This window comes from Watersipora subatra, chromosome 1 (assembly GCF_963576615.1).
Source record: "Watersipora subatra chromosome 1, tzWatSuba1.1, whole genome shotgun sequence".
Classification (NCBI taxonomy): Eukaryota; Metazoa; Bryozoa; class Gymnolaemata; order Cheilostomatida; family Watersiporidae; genus Watersipora; species Watersipora subatra.
This window is the reverse complement of record NC_088708.1, coordinates 8,029,509-8,048,932: the sequence shown is the minus strand read 5'-3', so window position 1 is coordinate 8,048,932 and position 19,424 is coordinate 8,029,509. Positions and strand designations below refer to the sequence as shown.

Below are 19,424 nucleotides of genomic sequence, written 5' to 3'. Positions count from 1 at the left end.
AGCAGCTGGTATAGCCACTGTATATATTGGTTGATCAATTCTAAAAAGGCACTAAGCTTCCTGTCAGCTGTATTAGGTGGTTCACAGCAATTAGTAGGTAATGTAAGGTACACAGTAGGTACTAGATAGTAGATAGGAGGTGGTAGGTAAGAGGTAGAAGGTAGTAGACTAGTTGGTGAAATCTATTACCTACAATATGTAGTCGGTAGGAGCTTGTGTGTAGTAGGTAGGAGCTCGTGTGTAGTAGGTAGGAGCTCGTGTGTAGTAGGTAGGAGCTCGTGTGTAGTAGGTAGGAGCTCGTGTGTAGTAGGTAGGAGCTCGTGTGTAGTAGGTAGGAGCTCGTGTGTAGTAGGTAGGAGCTCGTGTGTAGTAGGTAGGAGCTCGTGTGTAGTAGGTAGGAGCTCGTGTGTAGTAGGTAGGAGCTCGTGTGTAGTAGGTAGGAGCTTATGTGTAGTAGGTAGGAGCTCGTGTGTAGTAGGTAGGAGCTCGTGTGTAGTAGGTAGGAGCTTGTGTGTAGTAGGTAGTAGTGTTTGCTCTATTTTTTGTAATTTTCATAGACATACTATACTTCTCATGGTTATTTGTAAATGAGAAAGACTAGGTTGTATCATTTATTTATATTATTTAGTTTTTAGTTTAGCTGAAAGTTTGACGGATGAGAGATTAGCTAAACAAGCACTAGCTTTGAAAGAGCGGAGTGTACTGGGTGTATGCTGTAGGGCCTTATCATGTTGTATAAACAGCCCTTAGGTCAACATATCAAGTAGCCGGTATAGCCTGTGGGCATGGCCAACGATAGTCTTTAATTTGGAAGTTTAAAAGGCTAGTTTGCTAGAGAAGTACTAGGTAAGTTGAAGGCTGAATCACTGTAAAAGGTGATCAGCCATAAAATGGATGCCACTTACTTTGCCCTCTTTTCTCTGCTTTTCTCTAGTTTTATTACTGCTGATCTACTGGTTACACTTCAACATGGGGGACAACTCCGTGGTAAAAGTTTTGACTATGATGGCCAGACTATAGGCTTGTTTCTTGGTAAGTACTAGATGGTAACTCTACATACTTATTTTGTTTAGGCTATAAATTTTTTGCTAATTCAATGATTTACTCACACTTATAAACTAATAGAATGGTATTCTAATATCAATGGGAAAGCATCTTGTGTTTATTTTGGGTTAATGATCTGTCAATAGACAGTGTTTCTGTAAGTTGAAATTCTACTCTCTTGGTGCTCTGTGATTGTAGCTGCTTGTGTTAATGGTTGCAGTTTATTGGCTTTCCTCAATGATGTCATAAAGCGTGTTTGATTGCTTTTGTACTAATGAATATTATTCTCATCTATTCGCATTTGTCTCATAGGTGTAAGGTACGCCGCTGCACCAACTGGTTCTCAGAGGTTTCGAAAGCCCAGTCCTCCAAAGCCATGGAGTGGAACTATTGATGCTATTTCAGCTAGCAGTGTTTGTGTTCAAAAAGGCTTCCTTAACCGTATGTGACTAGAACGTCTTTGAAGTATATATTCATTATAATATAATGGTCAAAACAAGGAAGATGATTTTTTAAGAACACGTATGTCTACGAGACGGCCTGCTTAAAAGTTTTTATCTGCTCCACAGACCGACTAACTCTGTATTCATAAAAACAACAGCAGTTCTATACAATACAGAAATCCACAATTACAATGAATTTTCTCCTTCATCAGTTAAAAGACTGGTAGACTCTGTTATAAGACAAGCATCTTGGAAAACTCTGGTTAAAGCCTCTTTAACCACCTCAACCAAGTAAACTATTGACACAACAATGTGTTCGATCCTTAGAATTTATTGTAGTAAAATAATAGATAAACTATGATCTACTACCCATGTAAGCTCTATAGTAGATTCACATGCACTAGGTTACTGTGAAACTCGATCTACTTTTATAGCTGATGAGTTGATTGGTGATGAGGATTGTCTTTTCATGGACATAACAGTTCCTGGAGGCGTTGATCCAACCAATAAGAAGCCAGTTATGGTATGGATACACGGAGGAGGTTACATGTTTGGTTCCAAGGATAACTACATAGGTGCCAGTCTCGCCAAACATGGAGATGTCATAGTAGTTACCATAAACTACAGGGTTGATGTTCTTGGCTTCTTATTTAATGGACCAGGTACGTCAAGGTCTCTGTTAAATCGTTCCTTGCTTAAAAAGTTTTAAAAAGCTTAAAAAGAACATTTTAACACTTGAATATTAATAGCAGAATAGCAATAGCCTCTTTTGAATTGTGGTAACATCTTCATACCTTTCAGGCACAGGAAACTTTGGATTGTGGGATCAAAGGGCTGCTCTAGTCTGGATTCAAGATAATATCCAAAGATTTGGAGGTGATCCAGATCTTGTTACTATCTTCGGAGAGTCAGCAGGCGGTGGCAGCGTGTCTGCACAACTATTAGGCCAACATAATGATGGTCTCTTCAAAAGAGGCATTCAACAGGTACAACATATTGCATCAGAATAAATGACATTGTGGTTCATCCAGAAAGTATATGTAGAAATATATTTGTTTTTCATTTAATCAATGTAATTTTACAAAACTAAAACAGTTTTTGGTGTCTAGTTTTAGACACTTGAGCATACATTGTAATTTTATGTAGCACAAAGCTGGTGCAGTGCAAGCTTTCCAGAGTACTTGGATTTAAGCAGACATGTCTCTAGAGTGGCCAGTACTTTGAGTTTAAAAATATGGTAAGGTCTGTCATATAATTGCCAAAAGAATCTGAATAACAAAGCTTGAAGCTGTGACTGTAAATCGATTAACATGATATCTTTGAAATTGTGACTATGAATAGACGCATGTGTCAGTCATAAAACTTGGCTCTGAAATTAGTAATATGTTAGCATGGAAAATATAATTGTGGGATGGCTGGGTGGTCAGCTTTGAACAAATCACTATGGAATGGCCAACGACTTTTAAAGAAAGTTCAGTTTTGGGGGCCACTAAGCCAGTCATCAAGGCAAATCTGTGTCATGACTATAATGTGAGCCAAATTCGGGCACATTAATTACAGCAGTTTAGGAATTGTAGGCATGACAAGTATTCTAACCCTGAGACACTACATTGACTTGACTAGCATATCTGTCTTTAGAGCTGTCAACATGACTACGCGCCTGTTACTAACCTGGTTTTAGGTGAACAATGTTTCAGTCATAAAAAGGTGACTCATATATGTGGGTCACAGTGAGTTGAGGCTGAATAGAAACATTGATTTTTAGTTATTGAACAATTTTATTATTGTTAAGGTCTAATTGGTGTCTGTTTGTACACAGAACCTTAATATAAATACACAACAATTGCTCCACAACTTTCATACACAACAAGAGCACTCTGCACATATATGTACATCCACTTCTGTCTCAAACATTTAGTCAGGGTCTCTCTACACCGACTGGGGCTGGTACACATCAGAGAGACAGTGGAAGGAAATAGTTGAGGGTATAAAGGAAAAGGGGAACTGCCAGTCTTCCGAGTCAGTTTATGATTGTCTCTCTGGTTTATCACTTGAGAAAATCTACGCTTTAGTTTCCTCTAATGACATGGCCAACAATTTCTGGCATCCGATGCCTGACAATGACTTCTTCTCTTCAGATGTTATGAATGAGGATTACGCTCTGTCTAGAAGGTAATGAATTTTCATTTGTTCAGGATATCGTAAACTTTGCTTCAATTTGTTCTCCATATATAGCTAGCCCATATTTTCCTTCCATCAATTGATTGACGATGGAATCAGAGCAACGCTCATTTTGGTCTGACGCTAACTTTAAACATATAGTTTAAAAAACTGTGCATCTATTTTAAAGTTAAGTAGTGAGTTTTTATAAAAAAGACTTCAAACGCACTTTGAGGTTAAAAGATTTGTAAAAATATTTAGAGAGGTGTTTGGGAACGCATGATCAAGTCTACCACAAACAACAGTGTGAAAAGAAAGCAACTGATTTGAATCACAAATTTGATGAAGTAGAAGAAGCTTATGTTTTTATCTAATTTCTGTTTAAAATGAAATTATTTCCAATAAAGTAATATATACATATAATACAACATTTTAAAAAATAATGAATTTACTGTACAAAGTCCAGTGCACACAAAAGCAAGCTTGTGCAGCTGGTTGTAATGTTTATGTAGCTCTAAACATCAAACCTTCTCTCATCCGTAGGTTTGATTTGCTGAGCGGCTTCAACGGACAAGAAGGAGCATACATGGCAATCGTACCGACATTTGTTGGGCAAACACAAGAGTCTATCGAGAACGGATTGTCTGAAAGTTATGTTGATGTTGTGCTTGACATGGTCTGCCAGAAGAACAATAAAGTTTCCTTTAACCTTTGTAAAGACTTTTTCATCACAACTTATCTGCTAGACTCTGCTCCAGATGATAAGCAACGCGGTCTAAGGCTGTCTTATGCACTAGGTACATGGGCTGTGTTCAAACTTTTAAAATTAATGTGACAGCAGATTAGATTTGTTTTGTTATTTACATTGTCTTGAAGTATGTTTATGATCTTTTAATTTTTCAACTTTCTTGATTTTTCACAGTTAAGAGAAGAGTAAAAGAGAGTCGTTGTTCATGTTGCTGACAACTAACATAAGACAAGGCTGTTTAGGATAAGACGATTCCTAACACAAGTTATGGCCACTTGTGAGTCTATAATATTCAGACTGCTTGATTACATGCTGCAGGTGAATTTTCTTTCAATGCTGACATCGTGAGAGGACTTGAGGAGCACAGTAGCAGTACTCGGGCTACGTATGCCTACCATTTCGTCGAGCCATTCCAGAGTACAGCGTCAATCGTCCCCATAGCACTTGATTGGCTGAAGAAGTCTGCATTTCACGGAGATGACCTTCCTTTTGTCTTTGGGTATATCTACGTCAAAGAGAACAATATACGGGAAGGTGAGACAAGCGCCATGGTAAGCTATACTGTAACATTGATAACATATTGATCAGACGATTTGTTCAAGAAGCTTTTTTGTGGACCACTTAGTTCAAAATCAACTGGTTTATTGTAGAATGCTTTAAAAATCAAAATATTTAATATTTTGTAGCTGTTTTTTATGTAAAAAAAATGTATGAGAGAATTAGGTCTTATAGCATGAAAAATCGCGTACAGGTAATGATTGAAATTAATGAGGTTACAGCTTTAGTCTCAGTATAATTCCAGTTATTCAGTTATTTTCAACCATACTGTTTGCCACCCAGCGATGAACTCAATACTGTATTTGTATGACTACAACGGGCTCATTTTTCTAAAATATGGTTCTAAAAAATATGGTTCATTTTTCTAAAAAAATGGTTCATTTGCATAAAATAATCGTAGAAATGTGACTCATTGTGATTAGACATTTATTGCCAGCCCAGTCAAATTTAGACAAATTTTAATTGTTTTATTTAATTTTAATTTAGTTGTTTAAAAGCATGTTAGCCAACAAGATGTATATTTGTCTGGCAATAAGAAATTTATATACTTAAAAGTGTTTATTTAAATATATGAGAAATTGTGCAGTAGGTTACTATTGATTTTGAAACTGCATTTTTGTAAAAATGGCCTTTTAATCAATTTCTCAGTAAATATTTCGTAAGTCAATACTCAAATTGCTGTTACTATTCACCATTTGCTACCTTTTGAATAATTATTTCGAGCTCTTTTTAATTACTGTAATTGATTTTGATCGCTAGAATTGATTTAGACATTAGAATACCTCAAGGTCTGAAATAGCTGTCTATGGAAAAATGAGTAATTAGAAATTTTCCCCTCGATGGCTCGAGGGTCACTAGCTTTCCAAGCCTGTGATGGTCTCAATAGCTAACATTTGTAGTACAATCATAATACCTCTCAGATATATTAAAACTGCCTCCTAGATACTATGTAATGTAAAGATATACAGTAAAATTTATTAACTGAGTCACAGGTACACATAATATGACAGTACAAAAATAGTTGTTCATGCAGTCATTACATCATTCACAAATTTATAAGATTTATTTAGCAGCATAGAAAAATAAATGACAAATTGAAAAGAACAAAAACAAAGGTTTAGGCTAATAAAATTGTATTATAACTTGCTAAAAGATTCTTAACATATTTGTTGTTTTGAATATTATTAATTAATAATTTAAAAACCTAAATATGCAGTATTTTAGGTTGCATGAATGTTTTTGATTTGAGCAATCATTTTGTAAAGAAGACGATTCCAATTCTCAAGATGGCTCCTCAAATGTCTCGTTCTGAAATAGTCTCATGGCATTGGGTAATCAGACATGTCGACATGACTGTATTGAAAAGTGTTAATTTTTGCAGCATTGATTTTTAGTGGTCCCTTTACAAACAGTTGTTATTATGTCAGCCGTCAGCTGGAAGGGAAGATAGTGACCTTTCATAACCTAGTACAGGTCTTAATGTACTCTATACAGTCTGTCTATTGTAGAATACTTTGGCTCTGAGCTTTCCAAAGAGGCAACAGGATTTTCTCCTTTTTTCAACAAAACAACTGCAGAAGATAAACCTTTAGTTGACATTGTGATGACAATATGGACTAACTTTGCCAAGTCTGGGTTAGTTATGCACACTTTGATCGTTCTATTTAACAGAACCACTTGCTCACCAGAACCACTTGCTCACCAGAACCACTTGCTCACCAGAACCACTTGCTCATCATAACCACTTACTCACCAGAACCACTTGCTCACCATAACCACTTGCTCACCAGAACCACTTGCTCACCAGAACCACTTGCTCACCAGAACCCCTTGCTCACCAGAACCCCTTGCTCACCATAACCACTTGCTCACCAGAACCACTTGCTCACCATAACCACTTGCTCACCATAACCACTTGCTCACCATAACCATTTGCTCACCAGAACCACTTGCTCACCAGAACCACTTGCTCACCATAACCACTTGCTCACCAGAACCACTTGCTCACCAGAACCACTTGCTCACCATAACCACTTGCTCACCATAACCACTTGCTCACCATAACCACTTGCTCACCATAACCACTTGCTCACCAGAACCACTTGCTCACCAGAACCACTTGCTCACCAGAACTACTTGCTCACCATAACTACTTGCTCACCATAACCACTTGCTCACCATAACCACTTGCTCACCATAACCACTTGCTCACCATAACCATTTGCTCACCAGAACCACTTGCTCATCATAACTACTTGCTCACCATAACCACTTGCTCACCAGAACCACTTGCTCACCATAACCATTTGCTCACTAGAACCACTTGCTCACCATAACTACTTGCTCACCATAACCACTTGCTCACCATAACCACTTGCTCACCAGAACCACTTGCTCACCATAACCATTTGCTCACCAGAACCCCTTGCTCACCATAACCACTTGCTCACCATAACCACTTGCTCATCATAACCACTTGCTCACCATAACCACTTGCTCACCAGAACCACTTGCTCACCAGAACCACTTGCTCACCATAACCACTTGCTCATCATAATCACTTGCTCACCATGACCACTTGCTCACCATAACCACTTGCTCACCAGAACCACTTGCTCACCATAACCACTTGCTCACCAGAACCACTTGCTCACCAGAACTACTTGCTCACCATAACCACTTGCTCACCATAACCACTTGCTCACCATAACCACTTGCTCACCATAACCATTTGCTCACCAGAACCACTTGCTCATCATAACTACTTGCTCACCATAACCACTTGCTCACCAGAACCACTTGCTCACCAGAACTACTTGCTCACCATAACTACTTGCTCACCATAACCACTTGCTCACCATAACCACTTGCTCACCATAACCACTTGCTCACCATAACCATTTGCTCACCAGAACCACTTGCTCATCATAACTACTTGCTCACCATAACCACTTGCTCACCAGAACCACTTGCTCACCATAACCATTTGCTCACTAGAACCACTTGCTCACCATAACTACTTGCTCACCATAACCACTTGCTCACCATAACCACTTGCTCACCAGAACCACTTGCTCACCATAACCATTTGCTCACCAGAACCCCTTGCTCACCATAACCACTTGCTCACCATAACCACTTGCTCATCATAACCACTTGCTCACCATAACCACTTGCTCACCAGAACCACTTGCTCACCAGAACCACTTGCTCACCATAACCACTTGCTCATCATAATCACTTGCTCACCATGACCACTTGCTCACCATAACCACTTGCTCACCAGAACCACTTGCTCACCATAACCACTTGCTCACCATAACCACTTGCTCACCAGAACCACTTGCTCACCATAACCATTTACTCACCAGAACCACTTGCTCACCAAAACTACTTGCTCACCATAACCACTTGCTCACCAGAACCACTTGCTCATCATAACCACTTGCTCACCAGAACCACTTGCTCACCATAACCATTTGCTCACCAGAACTACTTGCTCACCATAACTACTTGCTCACCATAACCACTTGCTCACCATAACCACTTGCTCACCATAACCACTTGCTCACCATAACCATTTGCTCACCAGAACCACTTGCTCATCATAACTACTTGCTCACCATAACCACTTGCTCACCAGAACCACTTGCTCACCAGAACCCCTTGCTCACCAGAACCCCTTGCTCACCATAACCACTTGCTCACCAGAACCACTTGCTCACCATAACCACTTGCTCACCATAACCACTTGCTCACCATAACCATTTGCTCACCAGAACCACTTGCTCACCAGAACCACTTGCTCACCATAACCACTTGCTCACCAGAACCACTTGCTCACCAGAACCACTTGCTCACCATAACCACTTGCTCACCATAACCACTTGCTCACCATAACCACTTGCTCACCATAACCACTTGCTCACCAGAACCACTTGCTCACCATAACCATTTGCTCACCAGAACCACTTGCTCACCATAACTACTTGCTCACCATAACCACTTGCTCACCATAACCACTTGCTCACCAGAACCACTTGCTCACCATAACCACTTGCTCACCATAACCACTTGCTCACCAGAACCACTTGTTCACCATAACCATTTGCTCACCAGAACCATTTGCTCACCATAACTACTTGCTCACCATAACCACTTGCTCACTATAACCACTTGCTCACCAGAACCACTTGCTCACCATAACCATTTACTCACCAGAACCACTTGCTCACCAAAACTACTTGCTCACCATAACCACTTGCTCACCAGAACCACTTGCTCATCATAACCACTTGCTCACCAGAACCACTTGCTCACCATAACCATTTGCTCACCAGAACTACTTGCTCACCATAACTACTTGCTCACCATAACCACTTGCTCACCATAACCACTTGCTCACCATAACCACTTGCTCACCATAACCATTTGCTCACCAGAACCACTTGCTCATCATAACTACTTGCTCACCATAACCACTTGCTCACCAGAACCACTTGCTCACCAGAACTACTTGCTCACCATAACTACTTGCTCACCATAACCACTTGCTCACCATAACCACTTGCTCACCATAACCACTTGCTCACCATAACCATTTGCTCACCAGAACCACTTGCTCATCATAACTACTTGCTCACCATAACCACTTGCTCACCAGAACCACTTGCTCACCAGAACTACTTGCTCACCATAACCACTTGCTCACCATAACCACTTGCTCACCATAACCACTTGCTCACCATAACCATTTGCTCACCAGAACCACTTGCTCATCATAACTACTTGCTCACCATAACCACTTGCTCACCAGAACCACTTGCTCACCAGAACTACTTGCTCACCATAACTACTTGCTCACCATAACCACTTGCTCACCATAACCACTTGCTCACCATAACCACTTGCTCACCATAACCATTTGCTCACCAGAACCACTTGCTCATCATAACTACTTGCTCACCATAACCACTTGCTCACCAGAACCACTTGCTCACCATAACCATTTGCTCACTAGAACCACTTGCTCACCATAACTACTTGCTCACCATAACCACTTGCTCACCATAACCACTTGCTCACCAGAACCACTTGCTCACCATAACCATTTGCTCACCAGAACCCCTTGCTCACCATAACCACTTGCTCACCATAACCACTTGCTCATCATAACCACTTGCTCACCATAACCACTTGCTCACCAGAACCACTTGCTCACCATAACCACTTGCTCACCATAACTACTTGCTCACCATAACCACTTGCTCACCATAACCACTTGCTCACCATAACCACTTGCTCACCATAACCATTTGCTCACCAGAACCACTTGCTCATCATAACTACTTGCTCACCATAACCACTTGCTCACCAGAACCACTTGCTCACCAGAACTACTTGCTCACCATAACTACTTGCTCACCATAACCACTTGCTCACCATAACCACTTGCTCACCATAACCACTTGCTCACCATAACCATTTGCTCACCAGAACCACTTGCTCATCATAACTACTTGCTCACCATAACCACTTGCTCACCAGAACCACTTGCTCACCAGAACTACTTGCTCACCATAACCACTTGCTCACCATAACCACTTGCTCACCATAACCACTTGCTCACCATAACCATTTGCTCACCAGAACCACTTGCTCATCATAACTACTTGCTCACCATAACCACTTGCTCACCAGAACCACTTGCTCACCAGAACTACTTGCTCACCATAACTACTTGCTCACCATAACCACTTGCTCACCATAACCACTTGCTCACCATAACCACTTGCTCACCATAACCATTTGCTCACCAGAACCACTTGCTCATCATAACTACTTGCTCACCATAACCACTTGCTCACCAGAACCACTTGCTCACCATAACCATTTGCTCACTAGAACCACTTGCTCACCATAACTACTTGCTCACCATAATCACTTGCTCACCATAACCACTTGCTCACCAGAACCACTTGCTCACCATAACCATTTGCTCACCAGAACCCCTTGCTCACCATAACCACTTGCTCACCATAACCACTTGCTCATCATAACCACTTGCTCACCATAACCACTTGCTCACCAGAACCACTTGCTCACCAGAACCACTTGCTCACCATAACCACTTGCTCATCATAATCACTTGCTCACCATGACCACTTGCTCACCATAACCACTTGCTCACCAGAACCACTTGCTCACCATAACCACTTGCTCACCAGAACCACTTGCTCACCAGAACTACTTGCTCACCATAACCACTTGCTCACCATAACCACTTGCTCACCATAACCACTTGCTCACCATAACCACTTGCTCACCATAACCACTTGCTCACCATAACCACTTGCTCATCATAATCACTTGCTCACCATGACCACTTGCTCACCATAACCACTTGCTCACCAGAACTACTTGCTCACCATAACTACTTGCTCACCATAACCACTTGCTCACCAGAACCACTTGCTCACCATAACCATTTGCTCACCAGAACCCCTTGCTCACCATAACCACTTGCTCACTAGAACCACTTGCTCACCATAACTACTTGCTCACCATAACCACTTGCTCACCATAACCACTTGCTCACCATAACCACTTGCTCACCAGAACCACTTGCTCACCAGAACTACTTGCTCACCATAACCACTTGCTCACCATAACCACTTGCTCACCATAACCACTTGCTCACCATAACCACTTGCTCACCATAACCACTTGCTCACCATAACCACTTGCTCATCATAATCACTTGCTCACCATGACCACTTGCTCACCATAACCACTTGCTCACCAGAACCACTTGCTCATCATAACCACTTGCTCACCAGAACCACTTGCTCACCATAACCATTTGCTCACCAGAACTACTTGCTCACCATAACTACTTGCTCACCATAACCACTTGCTCACCATAACCACTTGCTCACCATAACCACTTGCTCACCATAACCATTTGCTCACCAGAACCACTTGTTCATCATAACTACTTGCTCACCATAACCACTTGCTCACCAGAACCACTTGCTCACCAGAACTACTTGCTCACCATAACTACTTGCTCACCATAACCACTTGCTCACCATAACCACTTGCTCACCATAACCACTTGCTCACCATAACCATTTGCTCACCAGAACCACTTGCTCACCATAACCATTTGCTCACCAGAACCACTTGCTCACCAGAACCCCTTGCTCATCATAACCACTTGCTCACCAGAACCACTTGCTCACCAGAACCCCTTGCTCACCATAACCACTTGCTCACCATAACCACTTGCTCATCATAACCACTTGCTCACCATAACCACTTGCTCACCAGAACCACTTGCTCACCAGAACCACTTGCTCACCAGAACCCCTTGCTCATCATAACCACTTGCTCACCAGAACCACTTGCTCACCAGAACCCCTTGCTCACCATAACCACTTGCTCACCATAACCACTTGCTCATCATAACCACTTGCTCACCATAACCACTTGCTCACCAGAACCACTTGCTCACCAGAACCACTTGCTCACCAGAACCACTTGCTCACCATAACCACTTGCTCATCATAATCACTTGCTCACCATGACCACTTGCTCACCATAACCACTTGCTCACCAGAACCACTTGCTCACCATAACCACTTGCTCACCAGAACCACTTGCTCACCCGAACCACTTGCTCACCAGAACCCCTTGCTCACCATAACCACTTGCCCACCATAACCACTTGCTCACCATAACCACTTGCTCACCAGAACCATTTGCTCACCAAAACCATTTGCTCACCAGAACCATTTGCTCACCAGAACCACTTGCTCACCAGAACCACTTGCTCACCAGAACCACTTGCTCACCATAACCACTTGCTCACCAGAACCACTTGCTCACCATAACCATTTACTCACCAGAACCACTTGCTCACCATGACCACTTGCTCACCAGAACCACTTGCTCACCATAACCACTTGCTCACCATAACCACTTGCTCACCAGAACCACTTGCTCACCATAACCACTTGCTCACCAGAACCACTTGCTCACCATAACCACTTGCTCACCATAACCACTTGCTCACCATAACCACTTGCTCACCATAACCATTTGCTCACCAGAACCACTTGCTCACCAGAACCACTTGCTCACCAGAACCACTTGCTCACCATAACCACTTGCTCACCATAACCACTTGCTCACCATAACCACTTGCTCACCAGAACCATTTGCTCACCATGACCACTTGCTCACCATAACCACTTGCTCACCAGAACCATTTGCTCACCATGACCACTCGCTCACCATAACCACTTGCTCACCATAACCACTTGCTCACCATAACCACTTGCTCACCAGAACCACTTGCTCACCATAACCACTTGCTCACCAGAACCACTTGCTCACCATGACCACTTGCTCACCATAACTACTTGCTCACCAGAACCATTTGCTCACCATGACCACTTGCTCACCATAACCACTTGCTCACCATAACCACTTGCTCACCATAACCACTTTACTATTATCTTAGAAGGTTCTCTTCTAGGCAGGTTCCCGTGTCACCATCTTCTCTAATTACTTGAATTAGACATCTCATTGGTTTTCCTTGAGAAGATACTGAGGTTTCATTGCGCGCTGGTGCTTCCGTTGTCTGACTTGGGTTTCCTGTCAGGACTGTCTTCCTTAGCACCAGAGCAACTTAAGACATCCTGACAGCCTGTAGCAGGGCTAAACCTACAGGGCTCGATGATGGTTCTGACATGTGGCTCTGTAGCCTGATCAGTGTTTCTGAACTGCCACTTTTCAGTTAACAGTGTTAATCACTAAACTTAAACTATTACAGAAAACTGTAATATTTTTATAATTTTCATATTTTATATAATATGTCATGTTATGAGTACAAGTTTGTTTAAATCAACAAATCTCAAGTTGTGTTCATGTTTAGTGTGAAACCTTGTTACTCTTTGAGTACATAGTGCTGATGTAATGTTAACCCTCCAGATACTAGCATTAGATTACATTATTATTATTATTATTATATTACACAGTAGATTATCTTATGGCTTATTACAGAAACCCCAGCAAGCCTGTAAGTCTCCCAGAAAGTGTCCCTGAGTGGCCAGAGTTTGACCGTAAGTCTAACCAGTTCATGGAATTGGGTCGCAATTACAAAGTTGTGACAACTCCTCAAAAAGAGAGACTTGAACTGTTGACAAACACCGTTATGGCAGCAAGACAGATGCAGGTGCTTGCGGATAAAGGTAAGAGATGTTTCTGAGTGAAGAGAAATAATCTTAAGGTTAATGAGGAGCTTCCACTTTTTAATTTACTTGGTGGAGCATATGCAAGGGTTGAGGTAAATATGGATTAATGTTCGCAACAGCGATTATCACAAAGTTATTTTGGTAAGGTGTATTGCATCAGTGTAAAGAAATGTACAAATACTGCAACACAAGGGGGAAACGACGATAATATTCTTACAGTTGTGTTGCCTCGAAAAAAATAGCTACAAAAATAATGATCGATTATGTCTGTTTTTATTAAAGACTCAACTTTTATAATTCTAAACTATTCTTCTTGAGTATTTAAAACATAACAAAACAAGATAATTATGTAATGTCGGTCATGAATTTCCTTTTTAAGTTAAATCAAACATAGAAGTTTCTACAAGAATTATCTAATTAACTCTTGTAAAAATCTGAGTATATTTTTGTAGAATTTATTTATCTTTGAGTTGAAGCGAGAGAGAGAGAGAGAGAGAGGGAGAGAGAGGGAGAAAGAGGGAGAGAGAGAGGGAGTCTTCTGAGGGTCTGTCCTGACATGCTGAAAGCTGAATCTGTCCTGACATGCTGAAAGCTGAATCTGACAGACAATTGTAACCTTTTGAACCTAAATATAACGTCTGCAGGAGTTGGGGTGTTCTCTTTGCACCTAATACTTTGATACGATGACATTTTTGTGATACTACTAATAAGATGAAGTTTAGCAACTAAGAAACTTTATTTGATTTAGGGAAAAATGTTACTCTAAACAATACTTCTATTGATTAGAGTAGGTCACTCTGTATCAACCTTGCAGATCTTGATCGTCATAGAAACCAAACATTTCCGCTTACATGTATGTAAATATAAAAACATACGTTGGTAATACATTTATTGCCATATATTGGATATATGGATATGGATACACGAATATAGATATTGATATGGATATTGGGTACACAATATAAAAAATATGTTAGATATGTGCACAATATTTATAATAGACCTTGAAGTGATATCGTTTTTTAAAAATTTTAATGTGCTGCTTACCTATATTTCCTCCAATAAGAGTATTCACACGACCTCTATTGTTGTCAACAGCATAGCTTGTTAAAAGCAGCCAATTGACCAGTTTTCATTCACAGTTATTTTTCAATAGTTTTTGTACAGAAACATGGGAAAAGGTTAAGCTAGCCTGACAGCTTGCTAGTGTGTATCAGGGTTCACTTGCTTGGTTCACCTGTCTGACTCTTCTCCAGTTTTTGAGTAGATTGGTCAATGCTTGCCTGAATTAGTTTCTACTTCAACGATCTTATGCTTTAGCTAAAATCTCACCAAGTGAACTGTATGAGCTGAACCTCAATTATTCAAAGAGGTACTGTTTAATATTTCAATTATCAAAGGCTTCAAGTCTTGTGGGAACACAGACTATGAGATGTTGTTTACATGTATACTATATGATTTTGCTTGCAGTTAGTTGTTTTTTATGTTGTCTTTTGTAGGAACCGAGGCTAAGAAATGAACATTATTTCAATCTAATAGATGCCTGTGGAGATCAACAATCATTTCAACAGTCATTTTTTATATTTCCACAGGAACACGGGACTTATAAGTTGACAATGAGTAACTATCTAGCCATAATTCCTCTAGTTAACAACCCATGAGTGTTTATAGTAAGTTGCTTCTAGGTAGAGCATATAAGTCAATGTAAGCGCATTTGGAAAACTAGGAACAAATTTTTCTGCTATAGAGTTTATAGCAAAGAGTGTGAAGTATTCTGTCACTAAATAAATTTAGCTAATCCATAAATTAATTGAGAGTAGTAAGATAACTCCAACTAAATCAACTATGATTGATCAGAAATACTTAATCTGTTTATGTTGCTGAACAGGATGGTGCGGGAATTTCAGAGGATTGTAATCAAGTTTCTGCCTCCAAGATTATTAAATAACTGTTTTCCTAAATTGGTTACAACCCTACCATCTACAAGGTAGCCATAAATGTGTTTCCAAAACCAGTGTTAATATTCTCTAGAATGTCTACTTATACAAGATATGCTGCTATAAAATTCAATGCGCACTAAATCGCTACCAAATGTTGCTTATTAAAGAGTTTGTAAATTAAATAATTTATAAAATGCTGTAAAAATTGCTGCCATTGTTGACATCAGTTTCCAGTTTGAAGATAAATTTTACAAAGGGTCTCAGTAACAAAGTGAGACTTGCTGGAGCAGCAAGACCTTTGCTGACAGCTCAGTTAAGTCAGTTGCCTACACAGTGTGATTACAGGCACCAGCTTTATAAATAATGTGAAGATGTTGCACTCTCATCTTCCTATGCAGTTAGAACTAAAAAGTTAGAAGGTGAGTCTATTGGACGTCACTTCTGACAAGGTTACAACTTGAGCCTTAACATAACAGGCCAAAGCTGACAAACAGACAGACTCAGTTTTATAATAATACATAACTATCGAATTATAAGACCTTCATCTGCAAAGTTCTGATGCGTTTCTTGCCTAAGTAGCCTGCCATCACTGTAAAACTGCTGATTGGCGATGGCCACGGTCTGAACAGAAGGTCCCAAAATTTTAAGTGAAAATGCTGAGGTCCATAGAGAGCAAGAGAAGATAACTTTCTAAGTGCCAACTACAGTTTTTCACCTACTTATTTATTAACTTTAATTATTGGCCTATATACATGCAAAAATCACACTGTGGGTATTTACACTGTGTAAATGAATAGTTTATATTTCTTGGAACAGCGTCTAGTGTTACACTGTTCAAGACTATTTTATCCAGACAAGCTTAATGGTTGACTTGCAACAAAATTCACATTACAGTTATTTGGTATCACATAAGATTCACCATGTCTTACTCTTTTGTACTGTAGGTGCAAAATATATGGGAATGTGATTACAAGCTCTTAAAAGCAAATAAACGAACATTTAATCGCAACCACACGAGACCGCCGTAGTTTGGATTCGCTTTCCAAAACGGCTCAAATGGGTCGTAGTTGTTACATGATGGTTTCTGTTTACACTTTCATGCAACCTAAATTGTCGAAATATTTTCACAAATATACTTCACACATTCAATAAAACTATGTCTATTGTTTTTACGCGTCTATTTTATCGTCATTGTAATGCTGTCACTTTTAGCACTGATATCTTATAACTTACCGTAAAAAATCGTTAAACTTTTTAACCTTAGCTCGAAGGAGTACATATCATTGTTTGATAATCATGACGAGACTGTTGGTCACCTGTGATAATCGAAAAGTGCTGCAAAAATTATTTGCGAAGTATTGGGTCACATGATCAGATTACGACTTGACGATTGAATAATGCCGAAACAAAACTGTAAAGTAGCGAGCATCTATTTTTGATACGGGGTCTTTGGTAAAACCCGAAGTGTTTGTCATAAACTAGTGCTACGATAAATTTATATTGAGCTTTTTATTGGCCTTTCAATTCACGTGAGAACTTACGTGACAAGACGATAAATAAACTGTAATGAATACGTCAGAAAAATAAAGAGATTCCAATCTACGGCGGCTTTTCGTTTTTGAGCTTTTAAGAGCTTGTAATCACCTTTCTACATATTTGGCACCTACAGTACAACAGAGTAAGACATGGTGAATCTTTTGATACCAAATAACTGTGATGTGAATTTTGTTGCAAGTCAACCTTTAATTAAAAGAATGCAGGCTTCAATGTAAACTCTTTCTGCTGTGAATGTTGCAGTCCATATCTAGCCTTGCTGCATGGCACACAATAACATGTGCCCTCCTCTCCTTGATAAAGTTTTCTTTTGGTATCCTGACTATTTTTACCTTTCTTGATTGTTCCTCACTAACATCAATGCCTTTCACCTCCTTTCAACTATTTATAAATTAAATTCAAATGCCTTATGATGGTATACAGAAGGCTTTGAAACGCATGGTCTAGATACTATCACTCTCAATTCCATTTATTTTATCTGGCTAATCCTACAGACCTCATGGCCTAAGGCTACACTTGAAAATTACAAAGTCAAATACTGAGATAGACAGTATAAGAAGGCTACTACTCCCTATTGCTTAATATTTATAGCAAAACCAGTTAGTTTAGTTTTGAAGGGGTTGCTACAATGTACTTCTTTAAATGGCGAGTATCGTATTTTGATATAATTTTTAGGTAACTCCAAAATAATACAAAATTCTGGTTCGCAACAGTAGCGCACACCAGCATAGAACTAATGCATACTTCTGTATAAAATGTCCTAAAGAAGGCTGTTACAAAAGATTACAAAACGCTTTGAACAACATTGCAGCGTTATTTAAAAGCTGCTACTAAAGAAATCATTGAGAACAGTAACATTTGATCAACAAACTTTTTTTTACACTTCTACTTTTATGACCTCAGTCTAAGTTAGACAAGCCAGAGGTGTTTCAGCCTGCTGAAGGATCTAAGGCTATAAACACCTTTGTTATAACATAACAGCAAATGGAATTACATGTAGATAGACAAAATAAAAAACTATTCTAAAGCTAATGCGAAACCACAAAGAAAATGTTTTGCTCGTGAAGGCAAAGAGAATTTTTGTCTCTTCAACTACTCTGGAGTCGTGTTACTACACACATATTGGATGAGCTCTTTTTATATGGATTCAAGTAGAACTAAAAATTGAGCAACCATTAGTTTAAACTAGATGAGCACTGCTAGATTGTGCCAGTCGTTAGATAATCAAGACCGAGGCAAGCAGGTGGTATAACCGTTGCACACCAAGCAACTCCTTAACTCATACTTGTGTTCCTAAATATCCTCCAACTTTCTTCCTTATCTGTTACACGTGTTTTGTCTAGTCAAACATAACCCTATTATAACATCATACAGGTTTGAAACAGAGTAACTGTTATCTAATCTATGTATAGTCTGTTGCTATGTATACAATAGATTTGTATACTCTGTTGCCATATAGTATATGCTAAAGAAACTGCAACTAATTCTAACAGCAATAAGCTAAGCCAACATTTGAAGGTGATCAGCCGTAAGATGGAGGTCATTTATCTTGCTCTCTCCTCTCTGCTTCTCTCCACTTTTATTACTGCTGATCCACTGGTTACACTTCAACATGGGGGACAACTCCGTGGTAAAAGTTTTGACTATGATGGTCAGACTATTGACTTGTTTCTTGGTAAGTAAAGAACACTACAGTTTCTTTTTACTTGTATGACAT

At 39.8% G+C, this 19,424-nt stretch overlaps 1 protein-coding gene across 1 annotated transcript in view; it reads left to right on the top strand.

Annotated features, from left to right (window-relative positions):
- Positions 1 to 886: 886 nt before the first annotated feature.
- Positions 887 to 19,424, top strand: part of LOC137404194 (acetylcholinesterase-like) — a 29,809-nt gene continuing 11,271 nt past the window's right edge. Inside the window, exons 1-7 of the mRNA XM_068090360.1 lie at positions 887 to 1,032; positions 1,357 to 1,485; positions 1,922 to 2,149; positions 2,289 to 2,473; positions 3,406 to 3,662; positions 6,511 to 6,588; positions 14,023 to 14,210. Coding sequence (XP_067946461.1) covers positions 891 to 1,032; positions 1,357 to 1,485; positions 1,922 to 2,149; positions 2,289 to 2,473; positions 3,406 to 3,662; positions 6,511 to 6,588; positions 14,023 to 14,210 — 1,207 coding nt within the window. The 5' untranslated portion in view covers positions 887 to 890. The remainder of the gene's footprint in view (positions 1,033 to 1,356; positions 1,486 to 1,921; positions 2,150 to 2,288; positions 2,474 to 3,405; positions 3,663 to 6,510; positions 6,589 to 14,022; positions 14,211 to 19,424) is intronic.